Consider the following 25,711-nt stretch of genomic DNA (forward strand, 5'->3'; position numbering starts at 1 on the left):
GTGTGTAACTGTTGCTTCTCCCTGTTGTGTGTCTCCACTTCCAGCAGCCTTTTCCTCCTCCTCCTCCTCCTCCTGGCGGTTTCTAATCTATAGGCTGAAAAAGTGGGCTGAAGCTTGTAAGCACTGGTGGCTCAAGCCGGGGAAGCGTAGCCTGAATTTTGGTTGTTTTGATCTGGTGTCCTCTGGTTCTGGATGGGTGAGCTTGCTGGATAGCAAGATTCCTCAGGCCAGATGTGCTTAGCAGAGGAGAATTTCCTAGGAGAGTCTCTTTCTGTGGCAAATCCCCACCCCCCTCCTGTTTGTTCCTCGTGGTTTCCTTGTTTGTTAATAAGTGTTTGGCCCCTGGCACTTGCTTGTCCTCTCTCTGGCAGCGGTCCACGAGGCTTGGGGAGGCTGGGCAGGTAGTTGGCTTCGCTGGGGGAAGGAAGAGGCCATGTCGGGGAAGGGCAGGCTGGCTGAGGTCTGGTCCATCTCAGACGAGGCTGGTCAGGGCTGGGAGTATGTCCCTGGTTGACTCACTCTTGGGCCCTCTATGACTCAGTCTCCCCAGTATGACCAAGGCTGCCAGCTGACAGGCACAGCAGCCCCGAGAGCCTCAGTGATTGTGGTTAAGAAATAAGGAGGCTGATGGCTTCAGTCATCCTTTGTAGCTCCCTTCTAGGTCACTCCATGTGTAAACACCTCTGGCCACTCCTCCTCCTGGGTCAGAGCACCCAAGGCAGGGCTGGGGTTGGGCCAGAACAGGCTGGCGGGCAGGTGGGCACTCTGGTCAGAGCAGGCTACCAGCCTCTCTCCCCTGTCTCCTTTGCAGCTGCCTTGGGGTGCGGCGTCGGGAGCACAGAGCCATGTCGGACCTGCTGCTGCTGGGCCTCATTGGGGGCCTGACGCTGCTGCTGCTGCTGACTCTGCTGGCCTTCGCCAGGTACTCGGGGCTGCTGGCCGGGGTAGCAGTGAGTGCCGGCTCACCCCCCTTCCGCAATGTCACTGTGGCCTACAAGTTCCACGTGGGGCCCTACAGCGAGACAGGGCGGCTTTTCACGGAGAGCTGCAGTGTCTGCCCCAGGCTCCGCTCCATCGCCGTCTACTATGACAACCCACACATGGTAAGGAGCCTTCTGGGCCCCGACTGGACTTCTGCCCCGTGGACGGGCATGGGGCAGGACTTGTTGGGGAAGGGGCATTTTAGTGTCTAAGGAAGTGGTGGGAAAATGTTTGAGTTGGCCTTGCAAACCCCTCCTCTCTGAGCTCAAAGCTCCCTCCAGATTTAGCCTGGACTTCTGTTCCCTCCTAGGAGTGTGTGCTGGTTTCCTCTTGCCCAGGTCCCATTCCCCTGGCTCATGGCTACCTATGGACCTCAGAGTGCAGGGGACATCCCAGTAGGAGGCCCTAGCCAGGCTTTCGTCCGCTGCCTCCTCCTCTTGTGGTCCCTCCTTCTTTCACCCCCATGTGCGGCCAGTGCTCTAAGGCCAGGCCTTTCAGATCCTGCCCTCAGTTTGGGGTCATTTGTGGTATTTCTTTGCCTTCCCTTTTTCAGTTCTCCTGCTGTGGCGGCAGGTTCTCAAGGTCTGAGGGGGTAGGCTCTGGGCCTGGGACTTGGAATCCCACCCCCCACCCCTCGTCTTTCTGGCGACCCCTGACCTGTTTATAAGGCATCGCTTTGAATGTCAAGCTGCCTGGTTTGGAGAGGGCCTTGGGGGCAAGTGGAGCCAAGTGAGCTGCCCAGAATGTCTAAGATGCTGGGGTCAGAGACTAAGCCGGCATCACTGGCACCCTGTGGGCGTCCAGCTGTACGTACAGCCTGCGGTGAGTCAGGGCTCACCAATGTGGCCTCCTGCAATGCAGGGGCGGTGCCACAGCTGCATGGGCTGGCACCCCTGCGAAGGGCTCTTCAGCCTCCAGCTCTGAGCCTCGGCAAATCAGGCATTTGGAATCCCCGGCTCTGGTTTCCTCGCCTGGAGAGCTCACGTGGGCAGCCTACCCATTGTCTCCTGACCAGGCCTCACTGGGGCATTCAGTCAAAACAAGGGTGTGCTGGCTCTCTCTGTGCCTGCTTCTGCTCTACACCCGCACCCTGGAGATGAGCAGATGTGGCCCCGCCCTCAGGAAGCTTCATGCGGTTGGCGAGTCAGGTTCACACAAATGAATCTCCAACAAGGCACTGTGCTCGGTGCCCACAGAACTTAGAGCTGTGGGTTTGGAGGAGGGTGCCTCACGTCGCCAGGGAGGCTCAGAGAGGTGCTAGCTTTCAGCTGGGCCTTCTGCCCGAGTGGGATTTTGCTCTACCAGGAAGGGCCTCGTGGCTAAGGGAACCGCAGCAGCCAGGGCCTGCAGACATAGGTGACCGGGAAGTGTGGCAGGACAAGCCGGGGAGTGGAGAAAGAGGCAGAAGGGTTTATGGGCCAGGCAGTGGGAGGAAGGAAAGGTGCAGCACAGTTTGCCATCTGTGATTTAGGAAGCTACTGGGTGGCAGGTGGAGGAAGGAAGGAGGTGAGGCAGAGAGGCCGTGGAGGATATTGGGCTGGACTCTGGTGAGGAGTGAGTAGACATTAAGGTTTTGAGGTCACACAGCTGGGTGATGGCAGTAAGTGGGAGTCGAAAGCACTGGGACCCAAGTGAGATGGGGCAGGCCTGTGGAAAGCTCCTGGGCAGGGTGCCCGACCCCACCCCTGCAGCGGTCTCTTGTGTAAGTCCCTGCCCCTTCCACCCCTGGCCCAGTCGGCCTCTGTAAGGCCTCGGAGGGGGTGTGGGGGGAGCGTCCTGTGGCTTCCCACCTGTTCCCGAAGCAGCACTTTGCCTCCGATTGGAGAGGCTCATTCCAGGAGGGGGAGGGGCTGAGGCGGCAGGTTACCTGGGGTCTGTGCTGGGGCTGGTCCAGGGAAAAGTGAGATAGAGGAACCCTGGCACGTGGCACTCTCCATAGAGCCTCCTGACACAGCCACTGCTAACACCACACAGCCCACCATACAGCTGTCCTGGAAGCGTGGTAGACCCTGTGGGCCACCGGGGTTAGTGGGTGCAGCCTGACTTGGGTGCCAGTTTGGGGACCATGGCCTGGGAATATCGCCTGGGTAGATAGCCTCGAGGCCAGCATTTCAGGATTCTGGTTCCGTCTTTTCACCGTCCTGCTGTGTGATCTTGGGCTTTTCATAACCTCTCTGAGTCTCCACTTCCTCATCTGCAGAGGAGTGTTAAAATACCTGCCTTCATAGGTAGGCTGGCAAGGGATAAATTAAGTGCATAGGTGAGGCATTCACCCCAGCACCTGGCCCTCAATAGATATTTCACAGCAACAATAAAAAAAGGGTGGAAAAGACACTCATGCTAATGAGGTGTGCTGAGCGCTTAGGCTGAGTCCTGGTGATCCAGGCCAGAGGATGAACGTATAGGTCAGAGTGGCCCCTCTGGTCCTGTCCCCCCCAGGCCTGGGTCACGCTAGGGTACCTGCATCCCCATTCGGAGTTGGGTCACATCCTGACACTTAGTCCTCACCTACTCGGGGAGCTGGCAGAGATCCCAGAAGCTTCGGGGAACCCCGGACCTCCAGGAGTTCATGGCTGTCTGTGGGACCTGAGACCACCGGGTCCACGCTGCTGATGCCGTAGAGGAGATTGCAGAGGAGGTGGCAGGAGTTGAGGCACTTCTCTCACTCAGGTCACTCATACTTTTTTGCTTCTAACCAACAAATATTGTGCCACTGTGCTGGGCACTGGGGCACTATGGGAACCAAGGAGCCCCGCCCTCAGACCCTCTCAGTGGAGGCTGTCAGGGGAGCCTGGACGAGAGGCCCCATCCGGTCCTAAGGGAGCCTAGGAATCCAAGCTTTCTGCTCCTAGGCTGCCCGCCCCCCACCGCCGCCCCCAGCAGTGGCCAGCGCGGGGCCCTGCATGTTGTGGTTCAGGGAAGGAAGGGACGGGCTGTTGGCTGAGCTGTGTGAGTGTCCCATCCCCTCTTTCTCCCTCCCCAGCTCAGCCCAGCGGGAGCCAGACCCGCGTCTCTGTGAATGTGGGGAGGAAGGGAGACTATTTCAGGCTCTGACAGTCAGCCGGGCAGTGAGTGACCCGCTGAGAGGCGGCCACCTGACTGAGCCCTGACAGCTGCCCACCCCCTAAGCCACTGACAGCTCCCTAGTCATGCCCCTTCCAGGCCTCAGCTGGCCACAGGGAGGCTGGTTCCCTGACAGGCCTCACCTGGTCTGGCTTTAGGCCCAGGAAGTAACAGGAAAGGGCACCATCAAGGCAAGATCATGGCGATTGCTCCGGACACATTCATATCAGAGGCTGCTGGAGCATATGTATCCTAGAGATCGGCAGGTAGGTAGGTAGGTAGGTAGGTTGGTTAATGTATGCATATCAGTCAGCCTGTATCCTGGAGTTCCAGCTGGGAGGAGCTGCAAGGACTGAGCCAGTGGTTCTGATGGGCAGGAGGAAGGATATTCTGTTCTCCATCCCTGAGGGTCTTGGTGGAGGTCGGGGGAGGAAAGAGGGAGCACGTGGCAAGAAGTGGGCAGTCTCCTAGATGGCCCTCTCCTTTCTGGGGAGCCTTGGTGTAGGGGAGGGGGATGGAGCTGGGAGGCCCTCGAGAACCTCACTTGATCCTGCCCATCTCTGACCCGTGGACAGGCCCTAGTGGCTGGGCTGCCGTCACTGTGGCCATGGGTCTGTCCTGTCTGCCAGCCTGGCCCTCCAGTCCGCCTTCTGCCCCACCCTTTGCTGCTGTCACCTTCACTGCTATGTTTGGGGTTTAAGCAACCTGCCCGCTGCCCTTGGGGGAGCCTGGCTGAGGCAGGTGGGGCGGCTGGTTCAGTACCTGGCCAAGGCCTGGGAGGGGTGCTTGCCCTTGCCCCAGGCATGGAGTGGGTGGGGGAACTGGTTGCGCTTGGGTTCTGCCTTTAGTAGCTAGACTGCCACTGAGGGTCAGCCTGGTCTCCGGGTCTGCAGGGGCTGAGGCTGGCAAACAGGGAGCCTGGAAAGGTGTGAGGGAGTGGGATTTCCCAGGTTTGACCCCTCACCACAGGTAGTGGGAATGTGGGTTGGGCTGGTGTTTCCTGAGGGCTCAGGCCATGCCCTGCCAGGTACCCTGTGATGATTTTCTTCAGATGGAGTCAGGCCTTCGCTCCGCTGCTGGTTAACGATGTGGGCAGCCCTGGGCAGGCGGCAGAGCTGCCTTTGGAGGGGGAGAGGCGAGGTACAGCAGGCGCGGACTTGGGGCTTGTCCTCTTGGGTCTGAATCAAGGCTTCCCCGCTACCAGCTGTGCTGGGTGAGCCTCTGGGTCTCTGAGAATCCCTGCCTCGGGGTGGCTGTTTCTAGGGGCTAAATAAGGACAAGGCCTGTCCGCAGCCCTCGTAGGTGCCTAGCACTCCTGGAACCCGCCCCTGCCTCTGAGGGCCTGTGCCTCTGGACTTTGTACTTCCCTCTGGCCTTGCCCTCTGCAGGCTGCCTGGGCATGTGAGGAGGCGCAGCGCAGAGCGAAGCCATCCCTAGCCTGGGCCTATCCCCAGGCTTCTCAGTGGCTGTGGCTTGTTGGCACAGGCCTGGAGCTGGTCTGCCTGAGTTCGAATCCTGACTCCATCGCTGCCTGGCTGTGTGGCCTCTGCTGAATAGCTTTGCTCTCTGGGCCTCAGAAACAGCGTTGGTAACAGTGTCTACTGCGCAGTGCTGTTTGTTTATTTATTTTTTAAATGTATTTCTTTATTGATTTCAGAGAGGAAGAGAGAAGGAGAGAGAGATAGAAACATCAACGATGAGAGAGAATCATTGATCGGCTGCCTCCTGCATACCTCCTCCTGGGGATCGAGCCTGCAACCCAGGCATGTGCCCTTGGCTAGAATCGAACCTGGGACCCTTCAGTCCGCAGGCTGACGCTCTATCCACTGAGCCAAGCCGGGTAGGGCAACACAGTGCTGTTTAGATAAGGAGCTGATGCATGGAAGACAGCAACTGGGCGGGTGGTGAGCACCTTGTCAGGTACACCTGGTATTATGATTATGCTTGGGGGTGAACAATGCCCTGGAAGACTTCTAGGTGGGAGTTCCCAGAAAGCACCTGGATCCCACTCTGGAGATGGGCATCCTGCTGACTCTGCTCCCCTCAGCCTGAAGTACAGGTCCTCTCCTCTGACCTGGGGGTTGGCGTTGCCCAGGTCCTTCCTGACCAGTGCCCAGGGAGGTGGGACCTGCAGGGCTTGGTGTGTTGGCCTGTAGGACTCAGGAGGGTAAGTGAGTCCACTGTTCAGCCTCCAGCCATGGGCAGGTGCGGCTGCTCTGTTCCGCTGGGGGCACCCGGGCAAGTGAAGGGGCCTGCTCCTGCTCTTCCTACCTGGGGCAGCTCTGGGCCGGGTCGGCTAGCCAGGGAGGAGTCAGGCAGCCCTCTGGGCCTGCGAATGGCAGACCGTGAGGTTATGCAGGTGTGGGCCTGGGCCTGGCCGTTCTGTTGAACCCAGGGCCTGGGTTTGGCCTGAGCCAGAGGACATCATTTTCCTTCCTGGTTCTTGGAAGATAATCGATCTTGTCCAGTTTCCAGCACAGTGAGGTCTCTGGAGCCTCTCTTCACTCTCGCCTCTCAGGGCCCTGTGAGGCCTCTCCAGAAGGGGCAGTGGGGCCAGCTGCGACCCGGAAGCTTTAGGTTTCAGGCAGGACCCCCTTCCCCCATCTCACATACTAGGACTCGGGGAGGCCTCACAGCCCAGAGGAGAGCCTCTGCTAGTCTTGCTTTCAGGGCAGATTCCGAATGGGCCTACCTTCACCCAAAGTGCTGGGCCCCACTACCCTGTATCCCTCTCCCTGGTGTGCTCCTTGCTGGTGCTAGTTGTGGCCCAGCTCTTCTTCTGGGCACAGGTACCCAGAGAAATGACTGGGACAAGGAGGAAGGGAGCAGACAGGTGGAATTGGCAAGCCTGGGCTCCCTCAGGTGGGTGGGTGGGGTTTCTGTCCATCAGGACATTCCCACCTTCTGAGCCCTTTACCACCTCAGTGACCATACCCCTGGAGGCGGGCCTGGCTTGCCTGGGAGCCCAGGGAGCCCCCCTGCTCTGAGACCAGCCCTGCCCCTTCCCAGCTTGTCGTAGGGCCTGTCTCACCTCCTTGCTGGTGCCGGTTCAGCTTCCTCCCAGACCCAGCTCAGTCTGGGGCTCCTTAGCAGGAGGTGAGCTTGCTGAATAGCATCTGAGTCACTGGCCAGGGCAGGGGAGGGCAGCAAGTGTCCTCACTGGTGGAATTGAGGGGATGCTCAGGCAGGAAGGGAGCGCCTGTGCCCCAGACGCCTCCAGGATTTCAGGACCCTCGTCTCCTTACCAGCTGCTTCACTGACCTGTGAGAGGAGTTCCTCCCTTTACTTTTCTTTCTTGAAGAAATGTTTTTATTGGTTTCAGAGAGGAAGAGAGAGGGAGAGAAGAGACGTCAATGATGAGAGAGAATCATTGATTAGCTGCCTCCTGCACACCCACTACTGGGGATCGAGCCCGCAACCTGAGCATGTGCCCTTGACCAGAATTGAACCCGGGCCCCTTCAGTCCGCAGGCCGACGCTCCATCCACTGAGCCACACCAGCTGGGGCCCTCACAGGCATCTGGGATCAGAGGAGGGACTGCTGGGCCGGAGCAATGGGAGGCTTTGAGGAGGAGAGTTGAGCTAAAGGGTGAGCAGCAGTTTCTCAGGAGAAGGGACTCTGGAGTAGGACGAGGAAAGACATTCCAGGCAGAGGAAGTGGCTTACGCAGAGGCGGGAAGCATGGGAGGGCACGGCATGTTTAGGGAGTTGCAAATGCCAGGGCTGTGGGCCTGTGCGGGGGTGGGTGCGAGAGGAGGCTGGCGGGTGAGCTGGGCCAGAGCCTGGGTTTGTCCCTCCTGCTACTCAGACATGCAGTGGGCACCTGCCCAACTGGCTTCTGGGCCCTGAGGGCACCTCGGGATGCAGAAATGGTGCCAGTGAGTGTGCGGGCAGTTCTGGGCATGTTGTGTGGGCCACTGAGATGGCCTTGCATGCTGGGCTTGGGTTTCATCCTGGAGGGGAATGGGGAATCGTGAGCGTTCTAGCTAAGCGGGATTGTCACATGTTCTGGTGCCTTTGGGACCGAGGAGGATGCTGAAGTGATCCCAGGAAAGACCCTGGGTCCCAAACCCAGGCGGGCCAGGGGTGGTGAGAGATGAAGTGACCTCCTGTCCAAATGTCCATGTAACTTACATTGGATCTTTCTTTTGTCCCGCTAGGCTGCTAGGGTCAGGAATGGGAACGTGGGCTTTGCAGCAGGCACTGACCCTGCCGAATCTCCAGTCTTTCGGGCCTGCCTTATCTTAGGGTGTGAAGTGGGGCCGTGGCACCATCTAGAGACAAGAGTTGGAACTGCAGGGATCTCCGGCACCCTGCTTGGCGGGGTGGGAGGAGCCTCGGGCCCAGACTTGATGTGAGGAGGAGTTTACAGCAAAGTGCTGGCGTGGGGGCTGGCGTGGGGGGCGGGTGCCGCTGGGCCACCCAAGGCACCCTGAGGGGGCGTGTGGACCTGGAGGGGGTGGGGGTGGGGTACATGTTCAGAGGTTGGGGTGGATGGGCATTCTAGGCCAAGGGTCACTTGGCCTGTGTCCTAGCTGCTAATACCGACAGCAGTTATGGCGCATCTGCTGAGTGCTGGCCCAGCCCAGGGCCTCATGCAAAGTGTTTAATACAGAGGTCCTCAAACTTTTTAAACGGGGCCATCACTGTCCCTCAGACATTCCACACCTGCGCAGTGAGGGCCGGGACGCGTCGGCTGCTAAGCAGGACGGGCAGTGGCAGCAGAAACACCCGGCGAGCCGAATAAATGTTTTTGGCCAGCTGCATGTGGCCCACGGGCCGCAGTTTGAGGACCCCTGGGTGAATAGGACAGTTCTGTGCGTAGAGATCAGGGGAGTGGGTTCCAGGAAACCAAGGAACTTGTCTGGAATCACACGACGCAGGACTCACGCCCAGGCCTGCCTCTCTCCAGAGCTGTGGTCCTGACCCCTGTACCATGTTTCCTGCCACTAAAGCCCTGAGCCAGGCCTAATGCCCTGGGATTCAAGGGGCAGCAAGGGACCAGCGCCACGGGGAGCTGGACTGACCCCCAGGGACTGCATAGAGGTGAGAGCCTGGAGTCGGTGCCCAAGTGCCAGGCAAAGTGAGCCGCCAGGGCAGGCTGGGTGGCCAGAGCAGAAAGGCAGAGCAGAGCTGAGGGACCCCAGGGGCTTGTTGACAGGGCTTGGAAAGGCCAGAGGAGGGCAGAGACGAGAACAGGTGACAGGGACTTCACGGTGCTGAGGAGGTGGGCTGGGGAGAGGGGCAAGTGGAGGTGGAATTTAAATTTAGGGGTCAGTGGGCCCTGTGCATCCGGGGACCAAGGAAAACCCGGATTGAGAGCACGCAGTCTGTGGTTAGTCTCTTTGATTCAGAAACGTATATACCTCTGGGGGCTCGGCCCGAGGGCTGGTACAGACAGGTGGCAGGAGGAGAAGCCAGTGCTGGGCCTTGCAGGCCTGGGAAGTGTCAGGGACTCACACAGGTACCCACCTGGCTGGGGTTGGTGGGAGGCAGGAGGGGAGCAGAGTGGAATGGTGGTCCTGGGGGCCCAGAGAAACTTGGAGGGGGACCAGCCACCTCTGGCCTGGCCAGGAAGGGGCAGGGCCTTGGATGGGGCGTGGGCTGAGAGGAGGCCTGGAGGCCTGAGGGCATGGGCTCTCCCACAGTCTCATCAGCAACCCATAGTTCCACACGCTCTTGCCGCCTGCCGCCCCCTGCAGCCAGCACGGGGCCTGGCGTGCTTCTGGAGGAATGACCGAAGGGGGGGTCAGTGACTGAAGCGGATGCCACAGGCCGGGGCCATGAACCGGTCCCAGCAGAAAAGCAGTGCTTTGTCCTGGTGCCGGGGGCTGCATGGTCTTGGAGCTGGTGGTTCCGCCAGGCCTGAGCTGGCACAGAACCCAGGTCTGAGGACCTCCTTCCTTTGCTCAACACAGACACCCCTGCTCTCCCTCCCCAGGTGCCCCCCGAGAAGTGCCGCTGTGCAGTGGGCAGCATTCTGAGTGAAGGCGAGGAGTCACCCTCCTCCGAGCTCATCCAGCTCTACCAGAAATTTGGCTTCAAGGTGTTCTCCTTCCCGGCACCCAGCCATGTGGTGACAGCCACCTTCCCCTACACCACCACCCTGTCCATCTGGCTGGCTACCCGCCGCGTCCATCCTGCTCTGGATGCCTACATCAAGGTGAGACAGGCCTGGAGTGTGTGTGTCGGGGGTGGTGGGTGCAGCCAGGGAGGACTTGGCAGCTGAGAGGAAAAGGAGTGCTGGGAGGGCAGCACCCTGGGGTCCTGTGAGGCAGGTGCCTGTGGAACGGGAAGATGGACAGAGGCTGCTGCATCTCTTCTCGATGCCCAAGACCTTGTGGGAATGGGGCCTGGTCGCCGGGCCAAGGGGGCAGTCTGGTAATGGAGCCTGGTCGACCAGCCATGGCCTTGGTGGTCAAGAAAGGAGCAGCAGGAGGGCTGTGTGGCAGGAGGCAGCACACAGGTTTCCTTTGGGAGCTGGGCTGGCAGCCGAGAGGCTGGGGAGGATGGGCTTGCCTGGTGGAGTGGGCTGGAGGTTGAAGGTCAGGGTGAGGCAGGAGCCGGGGGCCTGGCTGGTGGGGAGGGCAGGAAGGGAGACATCAGTGCCCAAGGCCCTAGCACAGTCATGGCGAACCTATGACACGCGAACTCATTTTTTTGGTTGATTTTTCTTTGTTAAATGGCATTTAAATATATAAAATAAATATCAAAAATATAAGTCTTTGTTTTACTATGGTTGCAAATATCAAAAATTTCTATATGTGACACGGCACCAGAGTGAAGCTAGGGTTTTTCAAAATGCTGACATCTGAGCTCAAAAGGTTCGCCATCACTGCCCTAGCATGTCTCCTGGGTGGGGCCTCACCAGGCCTCCAGTTCTGTCTGTGTCATCCTCCACCTCAAGGGCCAGTCTGCAGCCCACCTCTGGGAAGAGGCTTTCTGGGTCCAGAGCTCATAACAGGCTGCGTGGCATGTGGCGTGGTGGCGAGCAATTCTGCCACCAAAGCCTTTTCCTGGTTTGGGGTTTATTTTTAGACGCCTTTGTCCAAATTTCCCGGCCCCTGACAGCTTCACAGGTTGCCTGGTTTTGACGTCACCTCTTTGATGAAAGCTCTTCCTCCTCCCTCCTCCGATGCCGCCCCCTCTTCCCCCTGTGGGAGCCTGTCAGCTGTGCTCTGGGTTTGGTTCTCCTGGAGTGGGGCTGGAGCAGCGGGGCGGGCAGTACCATCCTCTTTCCTGCCTGGGACGGGGAGGCCTGGGGAGAGGGGGAGCAGGAGGCTTCTCCAGTGATGTCTGAGGCATCTGGGTCTGGCTGCCAGCTGGGAGAGATGCCAGGCTGCCCACAGGGAGGTGTGGCCCAGGTACTGTGCTGGGTTCTGGAGGCCTGGCCTGGTGTCTTGGGGACACAGCCAGGTGACAGGTGAGGAAGGGGCTGTCTCTGCTTTTGGTCTCAGCCCTCAGTGGACGGGGTGGTCCTGTGTCTCTCCGCCCCGGAGACAGAAGAGAATAGAAGGCTCCCTCCCATGCCTGCCCGCATCCCGCTGCTCTGGGACCAGGGAAAGGAGGCTGCTAATGAGACTCTGGCTCTTCTGACTCTCAACCCTGACAGCTGGCTGCCTTTAAGCGTGTGCGCACGAGTGTGTGTGTGGGGACCGCCTCTCTGACTTCTCTCTGGATCTAAGGCTGGGTCATGGAGGTGCTGCACGTGGAATGGCAGGAGCTTCTGTTTCAGGAGGAGGCAGGGTGGCGGGGAAGGTTCCAGAAGCCCTGGCTGTCCCAGGGGGGCAAGCCTGGGGCAGGACTGGTCCCATGGGCCAGCGAGGGCCCTGGGGGTCACTGTGAGGAGCCCAGAGAGAATCATTCGTCAGGTCTCGGGGGTTCTGGGAGGATGGCTGGATCGCAGCTTTGTGGTCCGTGTGGCAGCCCTGGCTCTCTAGCCGCCTTCCCCAACCTGGCAGCCCGGCAGGCTAAGCTTTCCTCATGGAAACCACTGGGGCCTCGTGAGCGCTGTGGGCAGCGTGACTGCCAGCCTGTGGAAGATGCCCAGCTTTGTCAGGCTGCTCATCCACTGAAGGCTGGGGAGGTGCCCTCCAGGGCCGGGAGAGCACTCCCTGACCGTGGGAGGGGATCTGTTAGCTGTAAGAGGGCCTGGGCCTCCTTGAAATGGCAAGGCCACAGAGGAAATGCAGCCCAGGTGTCAGCCCAGACACTGGAAAAGGCCCGCAGGTTCACCGCAGGGTGGAACCGTCTTCGCGAGAAGGTCAGGCGCACGGAGCAGACTGGACGAGTGGCCTGGGCCCATGTGGGAGAGGTCCCTGACCTCTGGGCCTGGCTCAGGGCCTTGTCCGTGGGGAGGCTGGTTGGCCGGGGAAGTCGGCAGGCCCTGGAGGTCAGACACTGGCTCTTTCTCTGTAGAACTGGAGAGGAACTGGAGAGTGCAGGAAGCCGGCCAACAGACCTCATTTGCATATTAGGTTTTCAGTTGAGCAATAAGCCACTTACCCAACACCTCCAACGTGCGACCAGCTTTGCTCAGCTCTCTATATGCCTCGTCCTAGTTTAGCATGCACCCAGCAAGATGCTCAGTAACTGCTGTTAAAAGAGTAACAAAAGAGGGACAGCTGGGTCGATGGGCTGTCCTGCCACGGCTTGAAAGTGTTGGGACCCCAGACCACAGTTCCCAGCCTGCTCTGGGGAGCCTAGAGGCTGTGCTGAGGTGCCCCTCGGCTGGACCCAGGAGGAGGGAGGAGCTCTGCCCCTGGGTATTCAGGCCAGATGACCTTGGAAACTTCTGTTTGGAGGGTAAGTGATTGCACTGGGGTGTCAAGAGGGCTTCCCTTATTCAAAATAAAACGTGGAGCCCTTCCACATTAGCTCAGCAAAGGTGGCAGACGTGGAGAGAGGTGACCCCAAAGCTTAATCCTGTTGGGGCTTCCTCACCTGGATGCCCACTGCCAGGGCCGTGCTGCTCCCCACGGGGTTCTGGCCCGTGGTCTGGGAGGCGGTGGGAGCCAGGAGCAAAGGGCAGGCACCACAAAGGGAGGCGTGGCAGCAGACACGGCCCAGAGCGGCTGCTGCAGGTGCCTTGTGGGCCTCGTGTCCCATCCCGGGGGAGGCGGAGGCAGCTCTGTTCCCAGGCTACCTCACTGCAGCTCCAGGGCCAGCTCCCCTGCCAGTGCTGCCACCTGCGAATCGGCCTGCCCAGCCCAGAGAGGAGGGCACTCGGCAGCGCCAGGACCTGGGGCCGAGTGACGAGCCCCAACTCTTTCTCCCCAGAGCCCCCAGCCACAGGCTTAGCACTGCCTCGCAGGAGTGGATGGGGAAGGGCAGGTGGCTTCCAGGGAACAGCAGAGCAGCCTTGGGGGTGGGGGTGGCATTGGGGCTGAGCCTTGAAGGACCGGTAGTGTTCTCCAGCTGGAAAGCAGGTCGGACAGAGGCGCTGACATGGGATGGCTTGTGTACCCGCTGTGGCTTGAGTCGGGAGGAGCAAGAGTCTGGGCCCAGGAGGTGAGGCTGGGTGGCGCCTGGGCGTCTGAGCAGATGAGCCTCAGGAACAGGACTTGACACGGGAAGGTGGGGAGGAGGAGCCAGAGGCCACAGCCGCGCTCTGAACGAGGGTAAGAAGTTAGCCGAGAGGAGCAGACTCTCTACTCCTAGACACCCCCACACCAGGGGGAGACCCCCTGCCCCGTCCCTGGATGTTAAGATGTGGGGGGACCCACAGGAGGCCAGGCCTCTCTGCTCTGTCAGCCTGGGCCTGGAGCTTGCTCCCCAGCCTCTCTGGCTTCCCCCTCTCCCCTCCCCTACCCCAGGACAGAAAGCACAAAGCCAGCCTTTGCTGGGGCGGGCGTGGGAGCTACCACTCTCAAAATACCAGCTCGGATGTGTGCGCTTGGCAGCCCTGCAGGACCCTGGGGGCTGAGGCGCGTCTGGGTGTGCTGTGGGCTGGGCAGTCCAATCCCAGGCAGCCTCTCCCGGCAGATGGCCTTAGGAAAAAGCCTGCTCGGCTCCAGAAGGCTCGGGATTCCGGGGGAGGCTGGGCTGGCCCTCGAGAGCCGAGCAGCTCTGCCCTTCAGAGAGCCCTCGGGTCAGGGGTCAGGAGAGCCCGCTGTCTGCTGAGGGTCAGGAGGGCCTCCCGGCGAGGGCTCCCGAGGGGCCAGGGGTCAGAGGTGCCACCTGAGATGAGACTTCAGGGTTGCCTCCTCCCCACTGCCAGTCCTCCCCCTCCGCGCCTCCCCTCCTCTCCATCCCACTCACCCACCTGTCCTTGCTCTCTGGCACTTTCTGGCTCCTCTGGCTCCCAGGTGCTTGGCTTCACGGCTCCATCTGCCCATCTGCACTGAGCAGCCTTCCTGCTGCTGGGTAATCAGTCAGCAGCGTTCCGTGGGCTTGTCTGGGCGGGGCGGGCCCAGGTCCTTGACTGCACAGACCCGCCCCGAGCAGCTGTCAGCTGTCCTGGGGGGCTGTGGGCCTGCCCTGGCTCTCCTCGCACCTTTGGAAGGGAGACTGGTGGGGTCCCAGGACTGCGCCCCCAGCTCCCTATGGGGCTCTCCCCCCCATGTTCCCCGGCCCTCTGGTCCTCTTCCACACAGGCCCAGGGAAGCCAGAGCAGGGCTGAGATGCGGGGCCTGGGGATGGCTTCCCAGCCACCCAGGCTCTGGGGTGCTTAAGGGCTGGAGTCCCCTGCGCCTACTCAGCAAATCACCCACCCCTGCTCCTCGGTGCCCCAGCCCACCCTGGTCTCTATCGCCCCTGAGGCCCTCCTCGTGTCCCTGGGTGCAGGAATGTGAGCAGAAGTGTAAATTGCATGGCACACTGCAGGCTGTGAGGTGAAAATGAAAAGTCTCAGGCAGTGGCAGCAGTAGGCACAGCAAGTGCCCCACTCCCTCCCACTCCCCTTTCTCAGTCTTCCCAGGTTCTAGGTCACCGGGGCTAGCCTGTCCCAAGAGCCTTCAGCTCTTACTTCCATTATATTTTCCGTCTGGCTAACGCACAGGAAAGGCGCTGTGCTTTTGTTAATTTAGTGGCCTTGATGTTTGTGGTAGTGTCTCCATTGATTCTTCTGGGGTTTTTCAAGTATACAATTGCCTTATCTGTAAGTGATGGTATTTTATTCGTCTTTCCCAACTCCTCACTTCTTTTGAGATCCTCTGTTTCGATCTCTTTATCTTACAGTTGGGGGATTGATGCAGAGAGAAGCCACCCATCTGTCAGGAGCTAGGCCAAGGCTCAGGCTCCTGCTACCGTCTAGCCTCGACCCCTTCCTGCCCTCTCTGCCCTCCCTGGCAGCCGGTCGCACTCCTGTCTCCTTTGCTTGTCATTTTCAGAGCCTTGGGCCCTCCTGCTGCAGAGGGGAGGGAGCTCACCAGCGCTTCTCACGTTCTCCCTGCTGTCATGGCCGGCCCCACATAAAGGCTGAGGTTCTTGGCCAGAGGCTGCTGGGAGGCCCGGTGGGGAGGAGAGGGAGTCAGGGAGGGGGAAGCTGACAGAAGTTCCCCGGCAGAATAATAACAACGTGCCACATTCCAGCAGCAGCCCTGCTACGCCTCCCCCCTCGCTTTACATCACTTTGCATGTACGATACAGACCAGCTGCCTAAGGGGCCTCTAGGGCCGGAGCCCCCACTTGCAGGGACCGCAGCGTGCAGGCGGGTGCACGTCGGTGTCTGTGTAATTAGAAATGAGCATGCCTCACTTCACCCAGTGCGGAGATGCCACCACCTCAGGTGTGATGCAACAGCTGTGTGCTGGCTGTGTGGCTGCCCAGCCTGGTGTGGACGGACAGGTAGGACTGGGCAGCTCAGACTGAACAGGGAGGGCCAGGGCCCCTCACCCCGCTGAGGCAGGTGGTAAGGGGCTGTGATTGCCTGGAGCCGGAAGGAACTGACCTCATCCCCTCCTGGGTCTAGAGCTCATGTAGGAGATGTGTGACCCAGTCCTGGGCCTGCACCCAATGTCTCGTCCTTTGGGGGATTTGAGGTCACTTAGCTCTGAGCAGACTTAGCTTCTAGGTTGCCTGCGGGTGGCATCTACCCTCCCCTACTCCCACCCTAGCTGAAGTAGACCATCAGATGAGGGTAATTCAGGTAGTTCTCTCTCCCCTTCACCCTCCCTCCCCTAATTCAGTAAGAACTTCAGGGGAGGCACTCTGGGGCCTGTGGGAAACCTTGGCCAGCATGCCAGGTTAGCCCCTTTGCAGGAGCCCTACGCTGCGTGGGCTGAATGCTTGCCCCCAACTCGGCAGTGAGCACCTCCTGAGGCAAGGAAGTGTGGTATGTCCCCAAGGTAGCCGGGCAGTGGCACTGTGTGGCCTCGGTGCCCTGCTCCTTCCCTTGTCTGCCAGCGCTCCTGGTGAGGGAGCCGGTGTGAGTGCAGGGGTGGGGGGTGGGAAGAGGGAAGTCAGGAGGGAGGGAACCTTGGAGGTGAGTTTCCGGGACCAGAGCGCCTGCGCCTGCGCCGTGTCCAGGAGCTCCTGATTGGCTGCCTGTTCTCTGTCAGCTGGGGCGCACCCTGCCAGCCTGCATCTCTCCCACTGTGGCGGGCCCCGTGAGACTGTGTGTGGGAGTGGGTTGCCCTGGGTGGTGGCCTCATCAGATGTCCCAGTGACGCGTCCTCAAGCCTCTGGCTGTCTGGCTGTGGGCAGGGGTGCCCGGGCCGGGAGGACTTCAGGCCCCTTCCCCAGCAGTACCAGCCAACGTGGCCCTGACCTCGTGTCCTTGGCTCTTGGCAGTCTGCTCTCCCAGGGCTCCCAGGGGCTGGCTGAGGGGGAGGCAGCTGCCCTTCCTTCCTTCACTGATCTCTTATAGTCACCAGCTCGTGGACATGCTGCCTGGGCCACAGCTCCTGCTGAGCAGCGAGGACCTGAGAGCGGCCCCTCTTCCCTCAGAGGCCGGGAGGGAAAGGCCTGGTCCCCTGCCTGATCACTTAGGGATGGGGCCTGTGGCTAGTCCTGTCCTGCACCCTCCATCCCCAGCCACCACTGGACTCACTGCTGGTCAGTGGACAGAGAGGCTGCGGGGACATTGCTAAGCCCGACCCTTGCCTGTGGGCCTGGGCTGGAAGTTTGTGCCTTTGCCTTCCTCAGCCCCTGTGTCTGAATTTTGACAGGCCCAGCATGTGTTAAAATGACTTGGGGCTGAGCTGTCAATGAGGTTTCAGTGAGCTTCGCACCTCCTGCCAACAGGGAGTGCCAGGGGTCTCCAGGTGGTGGCTGGGCTTGGGTATGAGGCTGCCCCTCCAGAGGCCTGGGGCAGGCTTGGGCACTTGGTGCTTCCTGCACGGGGATGCTGTGAGGAGGGAGGGCTGGGCAGGGAAGGAGGGGCTGTGTAGCCAGGCCACAGTTTTCTCTCCCTCCTCTGTCTCCCTTGTTCGTCTTTTCTCCCCAATGGCTTTGAGATGAAGGCGACTGCAAGGATGGAGGATGCAGTTTCCATGGCAACAGGGCTGTCCACAGCCAGGCAACTTCAGAGCCCGGCTCTCTGGCGGAGGCAGATGCGCAGAGCAGCCACAGAGCTGCCTCCTGCCTGCCAATGAGGGGGCTGGCAGAGCAGGTGGCAAAGGTGGCTGCCTGGTGCTGCCCACCCTGGCGCCCAGCTTAGAAAGGAGGGTAGGAAGAGCACTCTTCCCTCTTAACATCCCCGTTACTTCCTGAAGGGACGCTAAGTAGGCTCGAGTGTAGGCAGGGGGAGGGCTCCACTGTCCTTGGAGTTTCTGGGTGAGCATAGGCTCTGGTTCCAGGGGCATCCCCAAAAGCCAGGGTCTACAGCCCCTTAGAGACGGGCCACCAGGTGACTGATGGCCACTAAGGCGTTTCCCTGTGGACCCGTTGAATGCCCAGAGCATGAGGCTGCTGGTGAAGGCCATGACCTGATTGGGTCCGGGGGCCCTTTTCCCTTTGCTTCCCTCTGGCTACCAGGAAGGGACCGGAACCTTCTTCAGGAGCCAGCCTGGCCTTGGTGGCAGCCCATTTCACCGAGAGGGGCTCAGGTTTGGCAGATGCCCCCCAAGTGCTGGTATTGGAAGGGTCCCAAAGCCTGGTCGCTCCTGCTGCCTGAAGTGCCCTTGCTCAACCTCCTCCTGGGGGGCCCAGGCAGTGAGTGTGTGGGCGGGTGGAGAAGTGAGGCAGCCATCCGTGTACTCAGAGATGGGAGGAGCTCAGGGCATGGCCCGTGAGATGGCCCAGAGAGCGCCCAGGTGGGCAGAAAAGATTGGCTCCAACTATTAAAAATAATGGCTTTCCTTCACTGACCCTGGAGGAGTCAGGGCTCGCTGTCCCACTCTGCGTCTGAGCAGGGGACGCAGGACACAGGCCTCCCGGCACTTTCAGCCTCACTCCCCCTCTCTCCCCTCTTCATGTGCTTTAATTGGAGGGGGCTCCTCAGCCTGGGCTCGGCCAGCAGGCGGACAAGTGGAGTCCTGGAGTGGCTCTGCCCGCCGGCCACCGGGTCTCTCATTACTGCTGAGTGGAAGGCTCATTTCAGAGCTCGTGGTGAGAGCCGGCAGGCGCTATAAATAGCCATGTTGTGAAGGCTGGTGGGGAGCAGTGGCAGGGCAGGAGCCTCCGGTCATCTCAGTGGTGACTGTGCTCCATCGCAGGGAGGGGCGGGCTCAGGAGCAGATGCACTTGGCCCTGTCCTGGTTTCCCGCCTCAGGGCACTCGGGCATCTGATGTGCCCCTTCCACCCACACCGAGGGACAGACAGACGGGGAGCCTAGAGCTTGGTTCCAGGCAGAGGGGAGGGGAGTGCCTGTCTCAGAACATGGGTCCCACTGGGGAGCTGGAGTAATGTCCGGTGTTAGAGCTACTTGTGCTGCCTGCCCCTCCAGCCTAGGGTCTGGCTCCTCCCCCTCGGGTAACACTGAGCCCGGGAGCAGGAAGGTCTGGGAGCCAACCACAGCTGACAGTCTCAGGCTGGCATGGACCTGGACTTGCAGGGCAACGGGACTGGAAGAGGGGCTTAGGCTCAGCTGGCCTGGAGCCCTGTCTGGGATTTGTCAGTAACATGTCTGTAAGGACAGGGCACTGGCCTCTCCTGGTCTCTGTGGGTCAGTCACTATGGTCCAGGGTGGGGAGGAGGTCAGGGCAGGGGGTCCTGGGAGAGACAGTCTGGCAAGTCAGGGCTTGGCTTGGCTTGGGTGCCGCAGGCAATGGTTCGTGGGCCCCTGTGTGGCAGTGTGAGGCGTGAGGCTGCGTGGCTGCGAGACCAGGGTTTCTGGTACGGCCTCTGGTTCCAGCCCTGCACTCAGGACTCACAGTGACAGGCTCCTGGGCTCTCTGAGCACTTGTCCAGGGTACTGTCCCAAGGACTCCTGTGTCCTTGGACCACTGCCCCCCGAGTGTGGGTTGGGAACTTGGGGGAGATTGGGTCCTGAGGCAGAGCAGCCACTCAGGGACAAGAGGCCGTGCCGGGCTCACTCCTCCTTCTGTCCCTCTCTGGCAGGAGCGGAAGCTGTGTGCCCACCCTCGGCTGGAGATCTACCAGCAAGACCAGATCTATTTCATGTGCCCTCTGGCCCGGCAGGGAGACTTCTATGTGCCTGAGGTGAAGGAGACAGAGCGGAAAGGCCGGGGGCCGGCGGAGGCCAGCGATGCCCAGTTGGATGGCACAGGTACGAGGGCAGGGGAGCGAGGTGGGCCTGCCTGGAGCCCTCCCTCTGGGCACGTGGGCTGCCTGTGGGTGTCCAGGTGAAGCTTGGCCGAGGTGGAGGAAGACCTGCCCACCCGGGACCCACAGGCAGAATTGGCGGTTCCCAGACACGTGGGGCCATGTAGGTGTAGAGTCATACATGTTACCCCTGGCAACACAGATACAAGGTTCTGCTTGATTCCCTTCTGGTGCGACAGGAGTGCCCTTGGAAACAGCTCACGGACAGCTGGATGCACGTGGGAGGGGCTGAGGGACTCAGGAAAGGCACCACTGGGGGCCTGGGGGGGCTCACCAGGAAAATGTTGGCACTGGATCTGGAAGGTGAGCGGACAGATGTTCTCCCGCCCCCAGTACCCGGCCCCGCCCAGAGCCGGCCGCTTGCTCCCTGCCCGGAGCAGCCAGAAAGCGTGCAGAGGGGCCACGGGCTCGGTACCCGGCCCCTCCCGCAGAGCCAGCCCTCAGCCCCAGGTGCAGGCCAGAGGATGTGTGCTGGTCCTCAGCCCACCCTCCTGCCATGACCTCTTACGACCGTGAACTGTCCCCAAGGGCGAGGAGACCTGCTGGGAACATCCCAAGTGGGCCCAGGGCTCTGACCCTTGGTCATGGATGTGGAGCCTCGTGTGGGTCTGGAGGTCCAGCCCCTGTGGGAGGGGTGCAGGCGGGAGGAGTGGCTGTCCCTCTTCGTACCCTTTAGGCACTCCCTCTGTCGGTCCCTCAGCATCCAAGGTCACCTGGGGAGGCCTGAGCTTTGGGGGGAAGGGTTGTGGGAGGCAGTCCACTCCCTAGGGGCTGCGTCCAGCACAGTTGGCTTCATCTGCCGCTTAATTACCTCCGTGGGGCACTCCCACCCTCCTGTAGTGCTGGCAGACGCTCCCTGCCCTTACTGTGGACACAGGATGTGGCCCAAGGTCAGCGGGCCCAGGCAGTCCCCAGGCAGGAAGGGGCAGTGCCTTGACCTTCCTTTGACCCCCCTCTGGTGCCTCTCCCCCTTTTTTGGGCCCACCTACCCAACCTCCCTCCCAAACACCACCTGCCAGGAACTGCTTGGCACCCACTACAGCTGGCTACAGCCAGCGCTCCCACGCCCCTAGCGCCTGGGCCTGTCCTCCCACCAGCCTGCCCGCCCACTCCCTGGTGTGGGGGCCCAGGGGTCTGCTCCCCTCTGACAGGGTCTGCCCTGACGCCAGGTGCAGGCCACTTGCATAGCCGTGCATGTTGGGAGCCTGGCCGCCCAAGGCTTGGCCTGTCCCGCCTGCCTCCCTGCTGGGCCCCTCTTGGGCTGGGAGGTGAGGGGTGATTAGCTGCCTGTGCCTGTGATTACATTGATGTATTATTCAGCTCCAGGGAGGCGATGCGTATTTGATCGCCTTGCGCTGGCTGTGGGCAGCGGGGGAGGGGGCCCTGGGGTGAAGGTGGCAGCTTCCTCTCTGCCCCAGCAGCCCTGGGGAGGGAGGTGGTGTTGACTCCTTGCCTTGTGCTCCTTTACCAGGAGTGTCCCCACATCCCAGGCTCCCCTGGGCTCCTTCCCTGACCACTCCCAGCCCAGGAGCAGGAGAGGTTTCCATGTCCTGGTCCCAAGAGAGCCAGTGCGTGGGAAGAACAGGAGAATTTAATGGGGCCTCCTCGTTAGCTCCTTTCAGGCCTGCAGCCCTGGGCGCTCATCATTATTTAAGGAGCGGTGAGGAGCTGGAGTCTTTACCCAGGTCACAGGGGACCACCCCTAAATCAGGGCGTGGCCTGGGCTCCCTCTTGAATGCCTGTACAGGAGAGGCATGACTGGGGCCCCGGCAAGAAGAAGGCGCTGGGCCAGCAGCCTGGTGCCTTCAGGGCTCACTGCACCTCTGCCCTGGGCGCAGAGGACATTTTCCTGGGGCCAAGGGGACAAGGAGGGCAGACCCCAAATTCCCATCCCACCCTGGGCTCCAGCTGAGGCTTAATCAGAGTTCCAGGCCAAGTCCAAATGCCAGGCAGTCCCAGCTGCGCCTGGCTCTGGGCTCCGTCACTATGGAGACAGGATCTGGGGACGCTGCCCCCCTCACCTTCTGTGATGTTGGACAGCCGCCCCTCCCTCTCTTGTAGGAGGAGGCCTGTCAGCTTCCTCTCGGTCCGGGTCCGCACACGGTGGGCCTGAGCCTTGCCCTCCTCGCCACCCCAGCTGTGGTCAGTGCCTCTGATCTGGGAGATGAATTGAGGGGGTGCTCTTAGGGCAGATGAAGGGCTGCTTGCCTGGAGTGCATGGGGGTGGAGGAGCAGGCTGGGGGGACGGGCTCCCAGCCCCGTGCAGCCAGCAGAATGCTCTTGCGGTCCCCTCCTGCTTTGTGGCTCAGGAACCCCCAGTGGTTGGGGTAGGTAAGGGCCTCCCTGGGGTGACCCGGGCATAGGAGAAGAGAGCCCCAAAGTGCTTCCTCCCAGGACCCTCCTTCAAACAGCCAGGAGAGGATTCCTCAGGACTCCATCGCTCTCGGGCCCACCGCTGCCTCCTCCTCCTCCGATCAGGCTCAGGGGCTAGAGGCAGGGGCTAGCTGACTTCCCGCATGTGGCTGCTCCTTGGGGGCCCTCCATGGGGGGAGGGGCACAGTCTCCCGTCCTCATGCCTTCTGGGTAACATTCAGTCCCTGGCCTTGGACATACCTCTCCCCAAGCCGGAAATGGGGGTGGAGGGAGGCATCAATTTGGTCTCTTTGTTCTACCCTCAGCTCCTCACCTTAGGGCCCAGTGATCCTTAATGGACTGTTGGGGTGGGGGCAGGCTTTGTGGGAATGCAGGGAGCTGAGGCTAATTCGGGGTAGGGGGAGGCGTGCGCAGCAGGCTGCCCTCCCCCCTTCCTCTTTGCTCCCTCTTCCCTGTCAGTGCAGCGGGTCAGGGCAGAGGGCAGAGGACAGAGGGCAGCTGGAATGAGCCTCCTGGGCCGGGCTGGCTTTATTATTCATGAACAGTGTGGGCTGAGTGGCTGGGCTGGTGGGCGAGCTCTGTGCTCTCTCTGGCTAACCTGCGCTCCCTCTTCCTGGCCCAGGAGCTGACACGCTGAGCGATGCGAGTTCTGTGAGCCTGGAGGTGGGTCCTGGCAGTCGGGAGACATCGGCGGCCACACTGTCCCCAGGGGTGAGCAGCCGCAGCTGGGACGACAGTGACACCCGCAGTGAGCACAGCTATAGCGAGTCGGGCGCCAGCGGCTCATCCTTTGAGGAGCTGGACCTGGAGGGCGAGGGACCCCTGGGGGAGCCCAGGCTGAGCCCTGAGGCTGAGCCCCTGGGTGCTCCCAAGTGGCCCAGGGAGCTCAGTACCCCTGAAAAAGGCGAGGAGTAGCCCGAGGCCCCCTCCTCTGTGCTGCAGTCACTAAGGAACGGACCGGACTCTTCAGCCTCCTCCTCCTCCACCTTCCGGGCCCAGGCGAGGGCCAGGGGTCTCAGGGGACCTGACTTCGACCCCGGCCTCTAGCTAAGCCCTGTCCTCACTGCCCTCTTGGCTCCCAGGGCAAAGGAGCGGGGACTGCTCCCTGCCCCCTGCCCGGGGCTGCTGCCTCTGTTACATCTTTTTTCAGATTCACATTGGAGCTTCCAGGAACCAGAATAAAGCAAAAGACTTTATTGTTTCACCTAAGATTGTGCTGTGCATTTGTGTGTGTGTGTTCTACCTTGGGGAGCCCTGTGCAGGTAGGTAGGGAGTGGGCAGGAGCACCCCCAGCCCAAGAAGAGGAAGGGGGGACAGCACCCTGGGGTGGGGGGCAGACAGGAGTTCGGGAGGCCTTCCACTCCCTGCTCTGTGGCCCCAGCGCAGCTGCCCCTCCCTTGCAGCAGTGCCAGAGGTTCCCCAGGCTGCTGGAGAGCAGGATGAGGGGTGTGGGAACTGGGCACAGGGTGCCCCCGGGCTCAGGAGTGAGGAGCTCACAGCCTGCCTTCTCCTGCCTGCAAGGGAAGCATTCGTGTCTGAGGCTCAAGTGTGCCTGTGTCCATGCTGGCATCTGCCCCGCAGGTGAGGTGTCCCTGCTGTGCCCGCCCGCGTCTGTGTGGCTGCCTGTGTGCGTGTGCATGCGTGCTCGTGCTTTTGATTCTGTGTGTGACCATGGGTGGGTCTGCTGGGAAGGCTGTGCCCAGTGGGCATGAGGGTGTGATGTGCTGGAGGTGGCTGTGTTCGTGTGGATGGCTGTGTGTGACCGGGTGTGAGGCTGGCTGCTGGGAGCATCACTGGGGGCTTTTTCCACACGCTACTTTCTGTGTGTGGCGGTGTCTGGACCGCTGCGTGTGTGGTTGTGTGTTGACATGTACAATTGTCTTTTTCTGTGTGTCTGGTGAATACAGCTGTGTGTGTCCACACAGGGCAGAGGGCAGCTTGAATGAGCCTCAGGGGGGGCTCTATTATTCATGACGTGCTGTATGACCATATGTTTGTGTCCATGCGTACAGCTGTATGTGTGTCCACATTTAAAGCTGTGTGTTATGGCCCAGCTGGCATGGCACTGTGGTTGAGCATCAACCTATGAACCAGGAGGTCACGGTTCAATTCAGGGTCAGGGCACAAACCCAGGTTGCAGGCTCGATCCCCAGCAGGGAGCCTGCAGGAGGCAGCCGATCAGTGATTCTCTCTCATCATTGATGTTTCTGTCTCTCCCTTCCTCTCTAAAATCAATAAGAATATATTAAAAATAAATAAATAAAGCTGTGTGTTATGGCTGTATCTGCATGTACAGCTCAGTGTTTGGGTTTACACGTATTGCTACATGTGACTGCATCCACATGTGCAGCTCCGTAGGGCTGGGTGTGAAACTGCGTGTCCGTGTGCTGCGTGGGGCCGTGCAGCCCATGCAGCCCATTGTCGGGGGCCCTGCCATGGGGCGGGCGCTGTGTTTAATGCCCGGCGTCTTCTGTGAGGCCGCCTGGTGAGCGAGCTGGGATTGCTGCGGGCTCCTCTCACCTCAGCGTCCTGCTCAGGCCTGGCCCATGGCTCACCCGCCCCAGGGAGCAGTCCCGGAGCCAGCCCGCAAGGTGAGGTGAGAGCAGCCGGCGCGGGAAGACAGCCTGTCTGACAGCTCTGAACCCGCACCCGCCGCCCCGTCACCTCCCGTCAGCCATGGAGTTTGTTGGTTGCGGTTTGATGTGTTTGTGCGTCTCACAGCTGTGTTCTTTCCAGAGCAGTGGGGCATCGGGTTTCTGTGTTGAGGCAAAAGCCTGTCCTTCTGTGCCAACATCTCCCCCGCCCCCAACTGCCACGCACACATAGATGCGTGTGCCTGAGGGCCTGGGCTTGGCGTGTGCTCGTTAGCATGTGTCTGAGCGAGCCTTGCCTCTGCTCACACCTGTGGAAGAAAGGGCAGCCCAGGGGAGCGGGTGGGGATGCCGTGCTCCTCGCACGTGTTAGTGCCTGTGCCCACCGGCCCCTCCCCAGGTCCCTCAGCACAGGCTGGCGCTGCAGCTTGTCCCCCGCACGGCCCTGGGCCGGTACCTGGGCCGCCTTCCCCTTTCTGCTGCCGGAGGAGGGTCCAGGGCTGTCCTCCCTCTGCTCAGGCGCCAGCCCGTTCCCTCCCACGTGGCCGCCTGTTTCAGAAGCCTCTTCCCCAGTCCTCTCCCTCCCAGGTGCCCCTGCCAGCCCCAGCGTGTCCCTCAGGGTGGACCTAGTCCCTGGCCTATAGTACCCCCTCCCTCTTTGCACATGAGGATGAGGATTGCTGTGGGGGTCAGGGCTGGGGGATGGGGGGAGGTAGCAGCTTAAAGGTCATCTGCAGGAAGGAAGAGGAGGCCCCATCCTCCTCTGACCGCCCCCCCCATCCCTTCCTCCGGGTGACTCAGGCCCCAGCTCCCACATGGGGCTGAAGACACATGCCCCCGCCCCAAGTGTGTGTGTGTCGGGAGGGGGATGTGAGGACAGGGACAGACCTGTCTAAGCCCTGACCCTTCTCCCACCTGCCCCTTCACCCCGCGACCCCAGGCCAGCCCCACTGCCCCACAGGTGGGAACCCTTAGCGCTTGCCGTCCTCCTGGGGCTCAGTGACCGTCCCAGCCCTGCGCCCCCTGCCCGCGGCTCC

At 61.0% G+C, this 25,711-nt stretch overlaps 1 protein-coding gene across 1 annotated transcript; it reads left to right on the plus strand.

Moving 5' to 3' along the window:
• Positions 1–737: 737 nt before the first annotated feature.
• Positions 738–23,287, plus strand: TEX264 (testis expressed 264). Its single transcript, XM_006770475.2, has 4 exons — positions 738–1,103; positions 9,985–10,206; positions 19,486–19,654; positions 22,706–23,287. The coding sequence occupies exons 1-4, from the start codon at positions 846–848 to the stop codon at positions 22,996–22,998; spliced, it is 942 nt and encodes a 313-aa protein (XP_006770538.1). The 5' UTR covers positions 738–845; the 3' UTR covers positions 22,999–23,287.
• The last annotated feature ends 2,424 nt before the right edge of the window (positions 23,288–25,711 follow it).

The sequence above is a fragment of the Myotis davidii genome, unplaced genomic scaffold (assembly GCF_000327345.1).
Source record: "Myotis davidii unplaced genomic scaffold, ASM32734v1 scaffold663, whole genome shotgun sequence".
NCBI lineage: Eukaryota > Metazoa > Chordata > Mammalia > Chiroptera > Vespertilionidae > Myotis > Myotis davidii.

Excerpts from the sequence above, each read along its gene's own strand:
- TEX264 (XM_006770475.2), top strand. The coding sequence starts at position 846 with ATGTCGGACCTGCTGCTGCTGGGCCTCATTGGGGGCCTGACGCTGCTG. Across the intron at positions 1,104-9,984 it reads ACTATGACAACCCACACATG|GTGCCCCCCGAGAAGTGCCG; the intron begins GTAAGGAGCCTT and ends CTCCCTCCCCAG. Across the intron at positions 19,655-22,705 it reads TGCCCAGTTGGATGGCACAG|GAGCTGACACGCTGAGCGAT; the intron begins GTACGAGGGCAG and ends TTCCTGGCCCAG.